The 19,104-nt window shown below is 42.8% G+C and overlaps 1 protein-coding gene across 7 annotated transcripts in view; it reads left to right on the plus strand.

Annotated features, from left to right (window-relative positions):
- Nucleotides 1-5,566: 5,566 nt before the first annotated feature.
- The window catches only part of USP44 (ubiquitin specific peptidase 44), an 83,370-nt gene continuing 69,832 nt past the window's right edge, over nt 5,567-19,104 (plus strand). For 3 of the 7 annotated variants that reach the window (XM_029601584.1, XM_029601581.1, XM_029601583.1), the window contains exons 1-2: nt 5,569-5,855; nt 8,988-10,478. In XM_029601584.1, the coding sequence (XP_029457444.1) occupies nt 5,616-5,855; nt 8,988-10,478 (1,731 nt within the window). In that variant the 5' untranslated portion in view covers nt 5,569-5,615. Of the gene's footprint in view, nt 5,856-5,888; nt 6,160-8,987; nt 10,479-17,290; nt 17,903-19,104 lie in introns of those variants that run through there. The other 4 variants (XM_029601588.1, XM_029601587.1, XM_029601582.1 and 1 more) reach the window with 4 other exon arrangements.

Here is a 19,104-nt window from a genome sequence, read left to right on the forward strand (position 1 = left end):
AGAAACGCAGCTGGGCTGGTGGGTACTGCCAGTCATCTGGTGCTTCCCGACTGCTGCTGCTGTCTTCCCTGCATCACTTCCAGTCTAATGCTGGATTTGTGTCCTGGAGAACACGACTCTGCCTCCTGATCAGCTGCTGGGATCCGTGCCCCACTAGGGTCCGCAGCTCACCTCCCAATAGCTGCTGGGGTCCCTATCGTCCTGGGGTATGCATGCTGCCTCCCGATCAGCTGCTGGAGTCCCTGTCCTCCTGCTCCACCTCCCGATCAGCCACTGGGATCATGATTCTGGAGACTCCAACACCAACTCTGCACAGCCAACCTCCTGACGTTTTTTCCTTGGGAAGGGTTTTTGATGCTTGGGTTTATAGCTCAATTAGGCTTATAGTTTGCTTGCTGTTTAGTGATTATAGCTCTCAGTGATTCTAGCTCACCTAAGGCCATAACCAATTATTTGCTTTTATCCTGCTTCGAGGGGCTCCTTCTCTTAGCCAGAAGGCTGAGACTCGAGCAGAATCATAGAAAGAGTGCAGACTCCCTCACCCTGCATATCTTTTTTTTTTTTATCTCTGGTCTCTGGGAGATACATGCAGAAGTCAGGCCGGTGCGGATTTTAAAACGTGCGAGTATGTGCCTATCTTCTGGTACCGCGCACAAATTATTTTTCCAAAAGGGGGCAGGGCACGGGTGTGGTCTGGGCGTAGCATGGATGTTCCTACATTTATCAATGAAATTTGCGCTTAAAACTTTTGCTATGCTTGGCATGTAAGTCCTGAAATAAAAAAAAAATAAAGAGGTTAGTGGGATTTTAAGGGTTGGGGCTAATAGGGTAAAAGGTAAGCTGCTTAACCAGGGGGGGGGGGTTAAGAAGTCCTAGCCTTTATCTGGGCGAACTGGGAACAGTCTGGGGAAACTAGTACTTGCGTCGGTGCGCGGATATACCAAAATCCCCCCACTTACACCGTACAGGTGGCATTTGTGTGAGTGCACGCATGCGCCCATACAAAATTGTGCGCATGTACACGCACGTGCACGCATACAGCCTGATTTATATCATGCGTGCATATACGCGTATGTTATAAAATGGCCACTTCCATTGCAGCCAGCCGGCGTATACGCATACTTGTGCGCCCGCATGGCTGTTTAAAAGTCACCATCTTAAAGGCGAATTTTAAAAGCCTTATGCGCACAGAAGCTGGGAGATTTGCGCAAAAGTTGGGCCGGTGCGCACCTCGCGGATTTCAAGAAGCACGCAAGTACAGGCCAATCTCACGGCATGCGCGCACAATTTTTTTTCAAAAGGGCGGGGGTGTGTGCGCGGTCTGGGCAAGGGCACGGGCGATTTCTACATTTCTCAATGAAAGCTGCGCATAAGTATTTACGCGCACAAGCGCATGCCAGGGTCCCCTACCATGTAACTTCTGCCCTGGATGTCTTGTAAGTCCTGAAACAAAAAAAAAATACTAAAGAGGTTAGCGGGGTTTTAAGGGTTGGAGCTAACAGGGTAAAAGGTAGGCTAGTTAACTAGGGGGTTAGGAAGTCCTCTCCTTTACCTGAGCAAACTGGGAACAGACTGGGGAAGCTGGTAATTACGTTGGCGCGTATTTGTACCATGGTAGAGGCGGCATTTGTTCGTACGTGTACATGCATACAGCCTATTATATATCATGCACGCACATACACGGATATGTCATAAAATGGCGACGTTGATTAATGCAAGCTGGCATATGCGCATCTGCGTGTGCCCGCGCGGCTGTTTAAAAGTTACTGTCTTACTGTTCAGGGTGAGGATCTGTTTGTTTGCTAAGACTCTCTTTCAAAAGTGCTACAATTTAAAACTTTGCCATTATGTGTTTGTGAAGTGCTATTTCACTGTAATTCAGCAGTAATATTCAGGGGGTTGTCATATGCAAACTCTGACTCATACTTCTACAATAGGAGTCTGATCACCTTCACAGTAGTGGTCCGATTACTTAGTTATTTTTAGCTGAACAGTCTGTCAGAAAACCGGGAGATACATGGAGTTCACTTTTTTTTTTAAACTACTTCAGTTAAATGCTCTCTCTACAATGCATGGAAATGAAGGTCAGTAAAGAACAAAATATAAAGCTGTCCCTTTTTTATAGAACTGACAATACATTTCTTGACGAGCTTTTGCGAGTTACACTCTTCATCAGGTCAGAAAAAAATGAGCATGTCACAAAAATAGATGATGCAGCCTGAACATCCTCTTTTGCTTTGACCTGTTTATTTTGTTCTGATTTAATGAAGCGTAACTCCCGAGAGCTAGACAGGAACTGTATTAAATTAGCCCTATAAAAAATATCATCATATACTATTTTATTGATATTTCTGTGCATATGGACTAGCACAGCAACTATAACTACTATAGTAATCTAGAGCAAAGCTGGAGAAACGACAGCCCGAGGCTTAAGGTGAGGGCATTTCACCTTCAGAAGTGTTATTGTCAGGCAGTTTGACCTCATGGGTGGACCCTCTCACCCATACAGAGAACTTAGTGTGGTCCTCAGGCCAAAAGGTTTGTCCACTCGTGATTTAGAGGGATGGCGAAACCCCCATCCCAACCAACTGTGTATCTGAAGACAATTCTTCAGTGCAGCCCACAGTTTAAGTCCCTGCCTTTTCCCATACTTGCCGATACAGTACAGTGCGCTCTGGTGGAGCCTTTTCCCATACAGGCCGATACAGTACAGTGCGCTCCGGTGGAGCGCACTGTTCACCCACATTTGGACACGCGTTTTCGACGCGCTAGCTTTACCCCTTATTCACAGGCCGATACAATAAAAATCGTGGCCTGTGAGCGTGCCCGCTCTCCCGGCACGCTCACAGGCCACTCTGCTGTGCGCGCGATTCAGTAAATTAATTTATTTAAATTAGGGCCCACGGTAAAAAGAAGTGCTAGGGACACTAGCGTCCCTAGCACCTCTTTTTGGATAGGAGCGACGGCTGTCAGCGGGTTTGACAGCCGACGCTCAATTTTGCCAGCGTCGGTTCTCAAACCCGCTGACATCCATGGGTTCGGAAACCAGACGCCCGCAAAATTGAGCGTCCGGTTTTCAACCCGGGAGCCGCGGGCCCATTTAAAATTTTTTTTTTTTACATTTTTAACTATTTGTAACTTTTGGGACCTCCGACTTAATATCGCCATGATATTAAGTCGGAGGGTGTACAGAAAAGCAGTTTTCCGATGCCGAGAGAAATTAACGCCTACCTTTGAGTAGGCGCTAATTTCTGAAAGTAAAATGTGCGACTTGGCTGCACATTTTACTTTCTGAATTGCGCTGGCATAACTAATAGGGCCATCACCATGCATTTGCATGTTGCGGGCGCTATTAGTTTCGGGGGGGTTGGACGCGCATTTTTGGCGCGCTATTACTCCTTACTGAATAAGGGGTAAAGCTAGCGCGTCAAAAACGCGCGTCCAAATGTGGGTTAACAGTGCGCTCTGTACTGTATCGGCCCGTCAGAATAGCACATTGAAAACATGCGTCCACCCCCCGAGACTAATAGCGCCCGCAACATGCAAACGCATGTTGATGTCCCTAATAGTCATTCCCGCGCGATACAGTAAGTAAAATGTGTAGCCAAGGCGCACATTTTACTTTAAGAAATTAGCGCCTACCCAAAGGTAGGCGCTAATTTCTGCCGGCACCGGGGAAGTGCACAGAAAACAGCTTTTCTGTCACCCTCTGACTTAATATCATGGCGATATTAAGTCGGAGGTCCCAAAAGTTAAAAAAAAGTTAAAAATAAAAAAAAAAATTTTTAAATCAGCCTGCGGCTTGAAAACCGGACGCTCAATTTTGCCGGCGTCCGGTTTCCGAACCCGTGGCAGTCAGCGGGCTCGAGAACCGACACCGGCAAAATTGAGCGTCGGCTGTCAAACCCGCTGACAGCCGCTGCTCCTATCCAAAAAGAGGAGCTAGGGACGCTAGTGTCCCTAGCACCTCTTTTTACCGCGGCCCTAATTTAAATATTTTGTTTTACTGTATCGCGCGCACAGGACACTGGCCTGTGCGCACGCCGGGAGAGCGGGTGCTCGCCCGCTCTCCCGCAAACTTTACTGTATCGGCCCATAAGAGCCTAAATTGCAATTCCAGCATCAAACCCACAGATTCCCTTTTCTCCAAAATAAGGTTTCCAGTTTTATTTTGGTGGTATTTAGTGCTGTAGCTATGCATGTCTGAGAAAAATAATCTATCATATTCAATAAGGCCCTCTGAAGTATTAATATAGCTAATTGTTGTGACAAATTGTTGACTAAAAAAATCATTTATACTATGTTATTTAATTCTAGTTGGGAAATTTTACATCTGTAATTAAATTAAAGTTTGATGAAGTATCTCCAAAACCTGAATGTTTTAAGACACGTCACACTAGTCCAGCAATTAAAGATTTGAGTATCATGTTATTTGCTCCTGCGAATACATGATAATTTGCTCCTGCGAATACATGGTTATTTATATTTTATTGTTTGATATTTTAATGATGTATGCATATTATCTTTAAAACCCTTGTTTCTGTAAAGCCTGTTGCTGTCAAATGTTTTACTGTTTTTTAAACTGTTACATGTAAAGCCTGTTGCTAATTTATTGTTTCACTGTAAACCGAGGTGATGTATGTCTATACGTACCGCGGTATAAAAGAATCTATAAATAAATAAATAAATAAATAAATTTGGAGCAGAGGAATATCTTAGTGGTTAGAGCTGTGGGCTATAAACCAAGAGACCAGGGTTTGAGTCCTACTATTGCTTCTTGTAACTGTGGGCAAGTCACTTTACTCTCTATTGCCTCAGGTATGAATTTAGATTATAAGCTCTCTGGGGATAGAGAAATACTCACAGTACCTGAATGTAAACCGATGTGATATAAAAAAAATATTAACCAAGTAGACTTAGGGAAGAGCCAGAACGGGATTTATTTAATGTTTAGGTACTTGTGACCTGGATTGGCCACTGTTGGAAACAGGATTCTGGGCTTCATAGACCTTTCGTCTGACCCAGTATGGCAAATCTTAATGTACTTATAACATAAAGGCCTAGAAAATCCATCAGATCTTTCAGAATTTTTAAAATGTCATTTATAATTTTTTCCCAAAGCAACCAGAACTACATCATCATATTAACATGAAGACATTCTGTTAAAAGCCATACGTTTTGAACACATATTGCACATTGTAACGTAGAACCAACTCTCCTCCATTATCTCTGGCTATTTTGTTCGTTTTGTTTATCTCTAGGCAATTCGTCTAAAATCAATTTTTTTATATTAGTTTTATTTCTTGGGATTTCCCAAGTGATTTAAAGAAGGCTGGAATTACAAGTCATTGAGTTCAGGTATGGTGAAAGCTTCGAATTATTTTTCTGATGAATTAACTTTAATCCTGGATTTATTTTATGGGGCAGGTGACTATTTTACTCGAGTAGCGCTACAGAAATATTAAATAGTAGTAGTTGTTGTGAAGGACATTGTCATCTTACCGTACACGTTGTTTAAATAAAGCATTGTTTAAAAAAAAAATCTTCACGGTCCTACAATCTAGAGCGCGAGGGTTTGCGTGCCAAGCCTCTCTCAGATACACGCCGGTTTTGCTATGGTCTACGTCGACAGGTGGAAGGGAGCGTATTGGCTATGGTTCCATGGCGCCGCCCCTTTCTCCAAAGATGGCGCTGGAGCGTTAGCGGCCGCGCTGCGCATTTTGTTGCGCTCGGCGGGATCTGCGACCCTCGGTGATTCCCGGCCGGGTTCTCTCTGTGTTGGTGGCCCGCGGTGCGGAGCACCGTCCCCGGACAAGAGGGCTCCTCGCTTGCTTCCGAGCGACGTTTATTCTCGGGTAATGCTTGCGCTTCCTCCGCGAGGCTCCGGTCACTGGGGTGCAAAGTTGGGAGTTGAGGAGAGGAACAAGTTGTGGTGGAGGAGCGGGTCCGCTGGGCACAGGGGCCGGTCCTCGGTTTCGAGCAGCAGTTCTTGGGCTGTAGTGGAAATAAGCTGGCGGCTTCGCCGTTTTCCAGGCATGGGGTGCGCTGGCTGGCGCGCTTTCTTCACCCGGCCTCTCCTTTCTCCTCGCTGGTGGGGTTGGGGGCTGACCTCATGCCCGACTTGACCTCCCGCGGAGTCCATCAACCATTGCCGAGGAGGTGGGTGGTTTTAGGAACTTTGATGCTCCGGAGTTTACTCCGTGAGTTCAAAACTTTTCTTAGGGATATTCTGTCCGGCTGCAGCTTTCTAGTGTGGCTGCCGGCAGTTGCCAGTGATTTACGAAAAAGCAACTGTTGCAGAGATTGTGCTACCTTTAGCGGGAGAGTTACTGGAGGAAACGGATTGTCTCCAAAAACGAGACTTTGCTAATAGGACTTGATTTATCAAATATTGTTTCTTAAAAATTGAAGACCGTTTTTATTACAGTAGAGTTTATTTACTTAATTGCCTTTCTAATTTGAAAATCAAGGCGATGTACAATAATTGTACAATTCAGACTATATTTTTTATACCTTTTGTGATTTCAGCTGTAGAAGCAATTTAGTAGTATTTTAGGTAAAGTTAAAACAGGTTGATGCAATAAAGCATGCACGTCCAAACTGGGTGCACATTCACATCTTTTGGGTGTTTGATGCAATAGGTAAATGAGCCGCCACGCTAAAAAGGATGCACTAGGGATAAATTGTGCATTCATGGCATTGGGCGCCCAGGAGAAGAGGCTGTGCCTGAGATAGGAAGACGAACTTTCAATTTACAAGCTTCCGTTTTCCTAACACATAGATGTGCATGGGTTAGAAATACAGACACTGGCAAAATTGAGTGTCTGTTTTCCTAATATGACTGCCATCAGACTTTTTTTCTCCCCATGGTGTTGCTTTCTGTGGTTCCTCCAGTGTAATTTGGGATGATAAGTCAGAGGAACCACAGAAAAGTGGTATTTTCTGTTTTTCCGTTCAGGTTTTGGTGTGCCTCAAGACAACGCCAGCTCTGGGGCTGGCATTAATTTTTGAGGGTTAAAATGTGTGCGTTGGGCGCACAGTTATTTTTTTACATTGGAGGTGGTACGTAGCTAATAGCCTCATCTACATGGCATTTACATGTGATGAGCACTATTAGCTACACGCTGGTTTGAATGTGAGTTTTGGACGTGCTGATCCTGAATGGCATCGGGTTAGGGACGCGCATCTAACCTGTGCGCCAGCCTGAGCACATGATATTGCAGCAGCCTGTAAGATCTGTCCCTTCTGTTTGTTGTGACTAATTTCGTGTTCAGCATTTTTTAAACTCCTCCTGCTTAATCTTGGTAACCTGGAGACTGCTGTGGCTTTTGTCCAGAAATCCCATTGATAAATGCAAAATGTGAATATGGCATGATCAAATGAAAAAACAGATATAAGGAGGGTATTTTTAAAACTGCAACATAGCAAATGACAGGTAAAGATCAAAATGGTTAATCCAATCTGTCCATCAAATATTTAGAGTTGTAACTTCCGCTCTGTGGTGCTATCATAATGAAAACATCAACGCCATTTCCAAAAAGTGAAAAAATATAAGATATGAACCTTATTAAGTCAAACAAAATAGAACTACAAATTAACCCCATAATAAAAAAGCAATAATTATGAAACAGTGATAGATCAGTAAGAATCAACTCAAAATATGAGCTAATTTAGACAAATTTAATTGTTAGCATTTTCAAGATTGGGTGTGTGAGTATATGGGTGGGATGAAGGTTGCATGTTGCTGAAATGCAAGGTTTATTGGCATAAAGCAGCATAGTATAAACCACTCTGATTACATCATGAGCAGGACCTGGGTTTTAAACTGTTAATTTATGAGGCATGCAAAACTGATTTTTATTGCTGCTTTTTCTAATATATTAAAATGTCATGCATTTCCTATAAAACAGAATTTTTGTTAGTGGTTGCCAGTCAGTTACGTATTGTATTATGCAAGTGCCCAAAATGTTTGTTTGATCTGTAGATGTACTGTAATGATAGGCCTTTTGCTAACAGATGGGCCGATACAGTAAAACCCGCGGGAGAGCCGGCACTCTGAGGCGAGCACCCGCTTTCCCAATGCGCTAGGGCCACTGGCTCGTCCCTAGCGCCTCCTTTTTGATAGAAGTGGTGGCTGTCAGCGGGTTTGACAGCCGACGCTCAATTTTTCCAGCGTTGGTTCTCGAGCCTGCTGACAGCCACGGGTTCGTAAAATGGATGCCAGCATAATTGAGCGTCTGTCTTCCGACTCGTAGGAGCATTTTACATTTTTTTTTTAAATTTAAAATTTTTTTTTATTTTTGGGGCCTCCGACTTAATATCGTTATGATATTAAGTCGGAGGGTGTACAGAAAAGCCGAAATTAGTGCCTGCCTTTTGGCAGTCGTTAATTTTTGAAAGTAAAATGTGCGGCTTCGCTGCAATTTTGCGGGGGGATGTCTAATAGGCCAATCAACATGCATTTGCATTTTGCAGGCGCTATTAGTTTTGGGGGGGGGGGGGTTGGCTGCGCGTTTTCGACGTGCTATTATCCCTTACTGTATAAGGGGTAAAGCTAGTGCGTCAAACGCGCATCCAAACCCAGGCTAACAGAGCGCACTTTACTGTATCGGCCCGAGAGACTCTTAGAATCCAGGTCTCTTGGAGTAAAAACCCTCTTCAATGTGGATGATTACCTTATGAAATGAGTCTAGAATTAGATCTTAAGTTTAACAAACCACTGGTATCAAGTGTTTATTTCTAATTTTGTAAATTATTTATATGCTTGGTGTTGTGGAAGATGAGTAGCAATTAATTATGGTACCGTATTACTTTCAGACTAATAATTGAATACAATGTTCAGTATTTAATGCACTTGTTTTGACTTCTCCATAGAGGAAATGCTTGCAGATTTACCTCATGCATAACAAAATTATTCTAAAAGCTTTGTCTATAGGCTCTACTACTGATACTTGCTGAATATAAATTCTTTTCTGTTTTGTTTATAGGACAGTATTTTGGACAGAGCATGCAATGTATTGCAGTTGACCACACAAAGATTAAAAATGGATAAGTGTAAACACGTTGGGCGATTACGGCTCGCCCAGGACCACTCAATTCTGAACCCACAGAAGTGGCATTGTGTAGACTGCAATACCACAGAGTCTGTGTGGGCATGCCTTAGCTGTTCTCATGTGGCATGTGGTCGATATATCGAAGAGCATGCTCTCAAACACTTTAAGGAGAGTGAACATCCTGTAGCATTAGAGGTGAATGAATTATATGTGTTTTGCTATATTTGTGATGATTATGTTCTTAATGACAATGCAACGGGTGACCTTAAACTCTTGAGAAGTACGTTGAGTGCAATTAAAAGTCAGAACTATGACTGCACGACGCGGAGTGGTAGGACTTTGCGATCTATGGGCATTTCTGATGATCTCTACCCTTCACACGGGGGTGCCCAAGCCCTACTACAAAATGAAGACCGCATGTTCACTGCTCTTTGGCACCGGCGACATACATTAATGGGCAAAGTGTTTCATTCTTGGTTTGCGCTAACCTCCAGTGGGAAACGGAAGTTGGAGGAAGAAAGAGCTAAAATAGAGGCAGAAGTAAAACGTGAGGAAGCTAGGAAAAGACGACAAGAGCTTAAACGCCAGTTGAAAGCAGAGTTGGACAGTATACCCCCAAAGAAAAGCTTACGTTTGCAACAGCGAACGTACACGGAGCCCCCAAAAGCGGCATTAGATCTTCAGAAAGCACCACATAAAACAGCATCTCCTACAAAACCAAAAGCAATAGCAGCTACCTCAGATGAAGTTAGACTGAAGAAAATCAGTGACTCTCCAGTTAAAAGAAGGCCCACTGTGACTCCTGGTGTAACAGGTTTGCGAAACTTGGGCAATACATGCTACATGAACTCTATTCTGCAAATTTTAAATCATTTGCATGTGTTCCGGGAATGTTTCCTGCAGCTTGATCTCAACCAAACTCAGGAACTGTTGGCTAGTGCAGTCAGTGGGAAAACGAGGTCTGGTAAACTTTCTCCCGTTACTGAAGTGTTAAATATAAAAGGGAAAAACAAGAAGGTAAAAGGATCACTGTCATCCAGGCGGTCTAGTTTGTCATCAGGACTTAGTGGTGGAGCATCACAAAGCAGAAGCATGGAGCTTATCCAGCCAAAGGAACCAAGTTCAAAGCACATTTCCCTTTGTCATGAATTACACACCCTGTTTCAAGTTATGTGGTCTGGTAAGTGGGCACTGGTGTCTCCTTTTGCTATGCTTCATTCAGTGTGGCGGCTGATCCCTGCCTTCAGAGGTTACGGCCAGCAAGATGCTCAGGAATTCCTGTGTGAACTTTTGGATAAAGTGCAGCAGGAGTTGGAGACAATTGGGACCAGATACCCAGCTCTTATCCCTAGTTCTCAAAGGAAACTGATCAAGCAGGTTCTGAATGTGGTCAATACTATCTTTCAAGGACAGCTGCTCAGTCAGGTATGTTTGTCAGTGATAATTATTTTAGATATATTTTTATAGATTTGAGGTGAGACTGTTAGAAAATCTGTTCCTTTGAATATTTGATTTCTTGCAAAATGAGTGCCTGCAAGGTGTAGAAAATTTTCAGCTAATGGCATGAAGCTATAAAGAGCTTTGGAATACACTTTGGCCCTTATATAATTAGAGATTTTTTTTCACAGAATGAGGAAAAGTCCTTTTCGAATAAGGTTCTTGGTGAGAAATGTAGAACTTACCTGCAATGATGTAGAAGTAAAGCAATTATAATCCTTTGTACATTTAGAAAGGCAGTTTTCCAAAGTACCCCATTTTAGAGAGAATTCCTCTCTCCTTTAAGGTTTTCTTTTATGAAGTTTAGATTTTAGCATGGTTTGACAGCAGTCAGCTCCTCTATATCACACTGTCCCCAGGATTCCCTTCTGCTCACAGTTTCTCTTCAGGTTAAATACATGAAAAATCTCTTTAGGTATTTTCCAACATTTAAAACAAAATTGATATCAAATAAGTGTGTTTATATTGTTATATCTTTGATTATTTTCATATGAGTAGCAGGGAAAACTGGTGATAGTGTGATATTACAAAATTCAAGTGAGAAGCTTGCTGGGATCTAAAATGTTTTAAAGCCCTTATTTAAAACAGACTTCTGTAAACTTTCTAATAATAAACCTTAAAGGAGACAGAGCAGAAAAGAAAGAAGCCCCAGAATAGGATACTGTGAAAGGCATTCTTTCTGAGTGTGCGAAGGGATCCCCATAAAGGTTTCCTCACCCTTTCATTCTATTGCTGGAGCTCGGGATCACCAGGTCAGGACAAGAAGTACATTTCCATATGGTATGAGCATTTTCTGGGGAACCAGTAGCGAATACATTTAGGAAACCTGATTTGTTCCAGTTTGTTTGTGTCATTAAAGCATTATGAATCAGTGGCTTGAAACCATTTCCATTTGATACAGCTTTCCTCCAGGTACATAGCTGTGGCAAATACTGCGCACTTCCATGTTATAGGCTAAGGGTTTTCCGCTTCCTGGGTTGGCCAGGCCTGGAGCTGCTGCGGAGATTAGCATTCATAGCCGGGGGGGAGGGGAGGGGAAGAAGTATGTTGCTAACAGGTGACACTGATGACTGGATTTAGAGCCCGTGATGCAGGGTTCTGGAATGAGCCATGGTGCATGGCTCCCAGACTAGGAACCCTTGCTACAGTGAGCAGACTAGAGGGAGGATCTATGAAAACAGGGAGAAAATGAACTGGAAGAAGGAGAAAAGAGGAAATATTGGGGACCCCCCCCCCCCCAACTAGAGAGCAGAGAAAGTTGTGAACAGTTTTGCAGGTTCCTTTGGGGCAAGATGTGAAAGTAACCTTTTATATCAGCTGGTATTTAATCTTTTACTGTATGGCACACATTCTAATGCTTTTTAGTTTGTTCTTCCTTTCCAGGAGTATAGTTTATATTGGCTGAATTCTACTAGATTTTACTGATATATAGGCAGGGATCATTTTCAGTTTTTATTTTATTTTTTCCCGGACATTTTATCAGTTTTTATTATAACAAAAATGGGAGAAATCGGTGGAAAAAATGATTAATTTTTCCAGGTGAATATTTTTGGTTTTGTAATAAATACTTAAATTCTGAGGGAAAATAAAATAACTGAAAACAAAGGTCCCCCGTATATAGATTAATATAAACTGTGCATTTAAATAGGATCCTGTTATCCTCAAAGTGGGCTGGTTTTGGTTTGAGTGTAATAGTGAAGTTTGCAGAGCCTTGCTGTGGTGGTAATTGAAAGAAACAATACTAAACTTGGATCTTTTTTGAGATCTGTTTTCTCAAGAACTGAGAGATTCATACATACAGTGTATTACTTCAGCTTTACTACGTAGTAGAAGCAGTACTTTAAGGAAAGTTTTCTTGCATTCCAGTTTGATGTATTTCATACATTAACTATTTTATATTAGTTTTACCAATGTATTAGTTTCTTCTATCCATGCCAGTCCAGTTCAGGCAAGTGGTTTATGACCCCACCTCTGCCAGCAGATGGAGACAGAACTTCACCCCCCTTCACTTTAGTATTTCTTTGTCTCCAGCAGATGGTGCAGATGTGGACTGGTACTGCAGTTATGGATAGGCTGCTCCTGAAAAGGCTTTGGGCCCAGGATCATAGGGGTACACTGGGTGGTGATCCTGTGGGACTGATTCTCCCTTCCTCCTCGGGAAGTGATTCAATTGGTCTGTGTTCCTGAACTGATGGATCAAGCACCGGGTAGTACTAGATGACTTGTTCTAACAGAGGGTCTGGCAGCAAGAGCTACTGACAGCACATACTCCCTCTTTTCTGGGAGAGCAACGGGGAGGCAGTAAAGTTAATTAAAAAAAAAAAAAAGGCTTGCAGCATAGTCTTTTCCCTGTACTGCCTTCCAGTCTAAGGTGCTGTGGCAGATTGAGGTGATCGGAGTAATGACGCATTTAATAGATGTATGTTAATATTGTACTATTTTTTTGTTTTGTTAGCCACTTTGGGTTGTATTTTGGTACAAGGAAGGTGGTCTAGAAATATAAATTTAACATAACATTGTGTGTAGATTGTGCTACATATTTCAATCTCTTGCATAGTGTCTGCCTTTCTGTAGAGAAATTTGGCATTTTGGTAAGTTGGTTAAGATTTTTGGCCTTCTGCTGTGACTTCAAATGAGCCCTGCTAGCTGTGGGTAAATAGGTTTGGCAAAAACAAAATAATCATATGAGAACTGAGCTACCGTATTTTTCGCTCCATAAGACGCACTTTTTTTCCCCCAAAGGTGGGGGGAAAATGTATGTGCGTCTTATGGAGCGAATATAAAAAAAAAACCAAACAAAAATCTAACAAACACCCCCCCCCCGACTCCCCCAAGACCTGCCGACTTAATTTCCTACAACCCCCCCCCCCCCAAGACCTGCCGAATTAATTTCCTGCAACCCCCCACCCTCCTGACCCCCCCAAGACCTGCCAAACGTCCCTGGTGGTCCAGCGGGGGTCCAGGAGCGGTCCGGGAACGATCTCCTGGGCGTGAGCCGTCGGCTGCCAGTAAACAAAATGGCGCCGACGGCCCTATGCCCTCACTATGTCACTGAGACCGACCGCTGCTATTGGTCGGTCTCAGTGACATAGTGAGGGCATAGGGCCGTCGGCGCCATTTTGTTTACTGGCAGCCGACGGCCCTATGCCCTCACTATGTCACTGAGACCGACCAATAGCAGCGATCGGTCTCAGTGACATAGTGAGGGCATAGGGCCGTCGGCTGCCAGTAAACAAAATGGCGCCGACGGCCCTATGCCCTCACTATGTCACTGAGACCGACCAATAGCAGCGATCGGTCTCAGTGACATAGTGAGGGCATAGGGCCGTCGGCTGCCAGTAAACAAAATGGCGCCGACGGCCCTATGCCCTCACTATGTCACTGAGACCGACCAATAGCAGCGGTCGGTCTCAGTGACATAGTGAGGGCATAGGGCCGTCGGCGCCATTTTGTTTACTGGCAGCCGACGGCTCACGCCCAGGAGATCGTTCCCGGACCGCTCCTGGACCCCCGCTGGACCACCAGGGACGTTTGGCAGGTCTTGGGGGGGTCAGGAGGGTGGGGGGTTGCAGGAAATTAATTCGGCAGGTCTTGGGGGGGTCAGGAGGGTGGGGGGTTGCAGGAAATTAATTCGGCAGGTCTTGGGGGGGTCAGGGGGGTGGAGGTTGTTAATTTAAAGGGATGGGGGGGGGGGGTTTTGGGGGTTCCCACAGAAAGAAAAATTTTCTGATCTGGGGAGTGGACCGAAATGGCCCTCCCCAGACCCGAAAACAAAATGGGGAGAAAAAAACAAACTATGCACTCCCCTAATTTGCTCCATAAGACGCCCAGACGCAGAGCCGGTTTAGCACAATTTTTTTTTTTTTTAATTTTCCCCCTCTGAATCCTAGGTGCGTCTTATGGTCAGGTGCGTCTTATGGAGCGAAAAATACGGTAATTAATCCCTGATATGCTCATGTTAAATAGACTGAGCCAGATGTCAGCCTAGCATACCAAGTAGCAAACGTCTCCCTGTATAATGTGTGAAGTATTTTGTAATTGCAAAAGTATAGTGGGAATTTGAATAGCTGCTAGGGTTTTGGTAATCCCATTGTCTACTGATGTCTGCACTAGACATGTTTTCACTGTGTTGATTAGGCATTTCAAGTTATCCATGAAGCAGCACCACAAGCAAAAAATAATAAAGGTAACAGAAATCTTAAGGATTTAGTTAATTTTATTTTATTGGCTTTTATTTCATATTTGAGGGGGAAGAGAATGGTGATGTTTTTGAGTTAATCTTCAGTTCCTGGTGAAATCAAAGTAAATCGTGATGTGCAAAGCATCATCAGTCCTTGTAACTATCGCTCTGAAACATTCAAAAGACAAATACAACATGAACAGCTAGGAGTGGACTCATTCCCAGAGTTTGAAAAATTAGGGTATAACCATAATAGGCTTGAATTAAAAAAAAAAAAGTGAAAATACAAAATTATGCTAGGAAAAGAATGAAAGCAGAGCTAGAATAAGATGGCAGAAAGCAAAACAGAGCCAAGAAATAGGCACACTATCTTAGTATTAAATTGATTTTGCTGTTTATTGTATTGCCTTTTCTGGTCTGTCTGTATTGTCTGTTTTGATTCCATTGCGGGTAGTGTTATGTAAGTACATTAGGCCTGATATTTTTATGCTGTTAGGCTAATTTGGTTTTTACTGTTTTGCCTTATTTTTTTGTATTTTATAAGTGGTTTTGCATTTATTTTGTTTTGCTGTACTTTATTGCTATGCAGTTAATTTTCTCTTTTTGCTTTAGAAAGGCAGGCTATAATTAAATTACATGGCTTCCTTTACATGCACATGCATTGGGTTTAAATAACAGGTTTATCTATATGTGCAAAGGTAGAGATGTAAAATTTTCCATAATATTGAAGCAACAGACAATTTCTTTGGGGAAAGAATTTTAGGGAAAATTTGAAACATACACAATGCTTATTTTGGGGTATTTAAACTTTACTGTTTTCAAGACACAGAATGAATTATGTACAGCTTAGCACAATATTTTTATTTTTTAATGTAAAACTAAGGCATTAAGTAACCGAACAATTATTACAAATATGCCTGTGTTAGAGATCAACCTACAGGCCACTACAACCCAAATATCTGAACAAGACTGATATTTTGCAGTTGAAAATAAGAACTGTCAACACTGTAGTAAATGGTAATTTTTATTATCTGAAATTTAGAAGTCTTCAGCAGTTGGCATTATCTAGATCATTGGTTCTCATCAGGTTTGTTGGGACACACTGGTGTGTTGCGATGTTCTGGGAGGTGTGTCGCAGGGCCAGCAGATGGCTGCCTCCTTATCAGCCCGGGTGCGAGTTGGTTGACTTCTCTTACATTGGACCTGATGGGAGGCTGCTCTCACTTCCTTCTCTTCTTTCTGGTCCAGTGGGAGGCTGTTTCCTTCTTCACCCAGACATTGCCAGCTCCTGCTGGGCCTAATGAGAGACAAGCTAACTTTATCTTCCCCTGCTGAGTCTGGGCGTGATGCTGCTGCTGATCTCTTCACCCTGTGGAAGGTGGGGGAAAGGAGGTTGGGGGTGCTGGGAAGATGAAGGTGGGATGGAGAGGGAGTATGGGGGCTGCTGAGCAGGAAGGTATGGTAAACAGAGGATCGGGGTACCTGGGCAGGCAGGGAGATGTAATGCAGGGGAGAGAGAGAGAGCACAGGGTAGAGGATGTGGGGAGTCAGGAATGCTGGGAAGGGATGTGAGTGTGAGCAGATGATTGAAAGGGAGTAATTGGGGAAAAGTGCAGGATGATGGAGGCATGGAAGAGGAGTGATGTCAATTTTGGGAATGTACATTTCTTCTATCTTTGTATTTTGCTTAGTGTAGGAGGCTATGTATTTCTGTTTCTAGCTCTCCAGTTTTGCACTGCATGCAGAGTGGCTTTTTCAGGTTTCCATTCCAGTTTTTGTCTCCACATTTGTAAATTGTGGTCTTTTATTCTGTTTTTAGTGAAGGTCGGATCTGTATATGTGACTGAGATGAGGTATTTCCCTAGTAGGTAGGGATTTGTATCAATCTTTGTTTTCTCATTCTCAATAGGACATGCATTGGTGCTGCACTGCTGTCTTTTCATAGAAGAGCTATTGCTGTTTGACTTCTTGGAGTTAGTGTTGCAATGGTATGGAAGGTTGGCTACCCATGTGCTGAGTGGTTTCTTTTTCAGGTTTTGTATTTTACAATGCGCCTGCTAGTAAGGGAGTTTGTGTTTCAATTACTGGGATGGCACCAGAATCAGAATATATTTTTTATATAACGAGTTGCATTTGATGCTCTGCATCCATTTTTTTTGGGGGGGGGGGGGGGTCCTGTGGATGCAGAATATGTTTACATTTAGCCCCATGATGGTCAAGGGTTCAGTGTGTCACGTCTGTAAAGCTTTATCTACCAGGTGTGTCCCAATAGAAGAAAGGTTGAGAACCACTGATCTAGATTACAAAACAAACTCATTTTCGGCACTCTTTCTCAACTGTGATAGTAATGAAATCTCTTTCAAACTACCTTCAATTCTCAGGAAAAACTTGTCAGCCTAATACATCACAAAATTAACTAGCAATAAATATGGATGTTCAGTTAAACTGCTAACAGCTGAAGAAAATCAGCCCCAGGAAACCCACATTTGTTGTAAGAGCTTTATCCAGTTTTGTTTTATTTTTTTTTAATCTTTGGGTGTCCTCTTTTTCCACCAATGAGATCATTATTTGGAAGTCTTTTGGATACAGTTTGGTTGAGATGGTATCTGTTTACGAAATGAAGCAACACTTTGTGGCGATGAGGTTACAGCAGAAACAGGAAGATGACGCCTGGATCGAGAACGTTTGCTGCAAATGCTTCTTCCACTGTGATCTACCACACTTAGTCATAAAGGATTGGTTTATATCTGCAGGATATTTGGTACATGCAAGAATGTCTGCTGTCATCGCGGTAGCCCTTGGAAATGTTCATTTTTGCTTTCCCCCTCCTTCCACCCAAGAATCGCTTGTTTGAAATGCTTCCGTATGCTTGTACCATTTTGCTGAGGGACAAAAGGAAAAAAATTAAAGAAGTAATTTTAATAGCTTGCACTTAAATGTTAATAGATTGAAAGTGTGAACAAATTAGCAATGAAGCTCTTCTTAATGACTAAATCCCTGACACCACTACTGTGGTTAGTAGATAATGCATTCGGAAAACAGATTGGTAGATTTTTTTTTTATGATTGCGTATCATGCAAAATATATTATGTCTGAATTCTGAAAATATGCTTGATGTAGCTCAGTAAATGAGGACTTTTGGGGAGGGTTGACAGGTGTATACTTGTTTAATCCACAGAAAATTCCACATCCCCCCCTTCTGTATGTGAATGGAAGTGCAAACTACAAGGTGGGGACATGCTTTACCCTCCCTGCTCTGCACCTGCAAAATAAATGGGGTAAAGAATCTCAAGTATTCCTTGACGTTTGTATTCAGCATAGTTTAAAAATAAAATACAGGTAAAAAAAATCTTTGTGACCCTGGCCCACCATTGCATTTTCAAAGGTAAATTCTGCAGGGAATTTCCTTTTGAGAATCTGCTTGCAGGCACCCACAGGACTTGCAAGCACCACAGGCAATATTGTACTGTATTGTATTTTTATTTTTATTAGCTGATATATGTACATTTGGAAACTGCTTCATACAATACATTTGCTTAAAAGTATGTAAAAATTTACAAATAAATATTGCCCTCTAAATTCATACTTTCAATAAACAGCATGCTTTTGTTTCTGTACTGCCCGTAATGTGGTCACAGTTCTTTTTTTGAATCTTCTTAGTGTTTGAGTGGGATGGAAAAGGAACTGAAGGAAGCAGGTTCCAAGTCATGGATTTTAAATGTTCAGGTTTCTCTTGAGGCTTTGCTCACCACAGCAAGCCTCTTTCAGCATCTGCTCCCTTTGCCTTTTTCACAGAAGCAGGTAGGGCAGTACACTGCTTGTTTCCTTGTAGCAGGTGCAGGACAAAATCCCAGTTCTCTGAGGTGAGAGAGACTTGAGAAGATGAACAAGGGGTCAAGTCAGGGGGGGACAAGATCTCCACCATTCTCCAGATCAAAGAGGAAGGCAGGCAATAATTCGCAAGTATAGGAGGGCCTGTGTGTTCCTCTAATATAGTGGTTCTCGACCTTTTTTTCTGTTGGGACACACCTGTCAGATAATGCTTACATGCATGACACGCATGACACGCTGAACACTTGGCTATCATGGGGCTAAGTGTAAACATATATTCTGCATCCACGGTCCTCCCCCGGGCCCCCAAACAATGGATGCAGAGATTTCCCCATACAACTCGCCATATATTCTGGTGCTTTCTCAGTAACAGAAACACAAACTCTCTTACTACCAGGTGCATTGTAAAAATACCATCAACACGTGAAGCAAACCTGCCATACCATAGCAATATTAACTCCAAGAGCTCAGACAGCAAAATCCCTACCTATGAAAAGGCAGCAGTGTGTGTCTTATTGAGAGTGAGAAAATGCAGCAAATAAG

This window comes from Rhinatrema bivittatum, chromosome 4 (genome assembly GCF_901001135.1).
Source record: "Rhinatrema bivittatum chromosome 4, aRhiBiv1.1, whole genome shotgun sequence".
NCBI lineage: Eukaryota > Metazoa > Chordata > Amphibia > Gymnophiona > Rhinatrematidae > Rhinatrema > Rhinatrema bivittatum.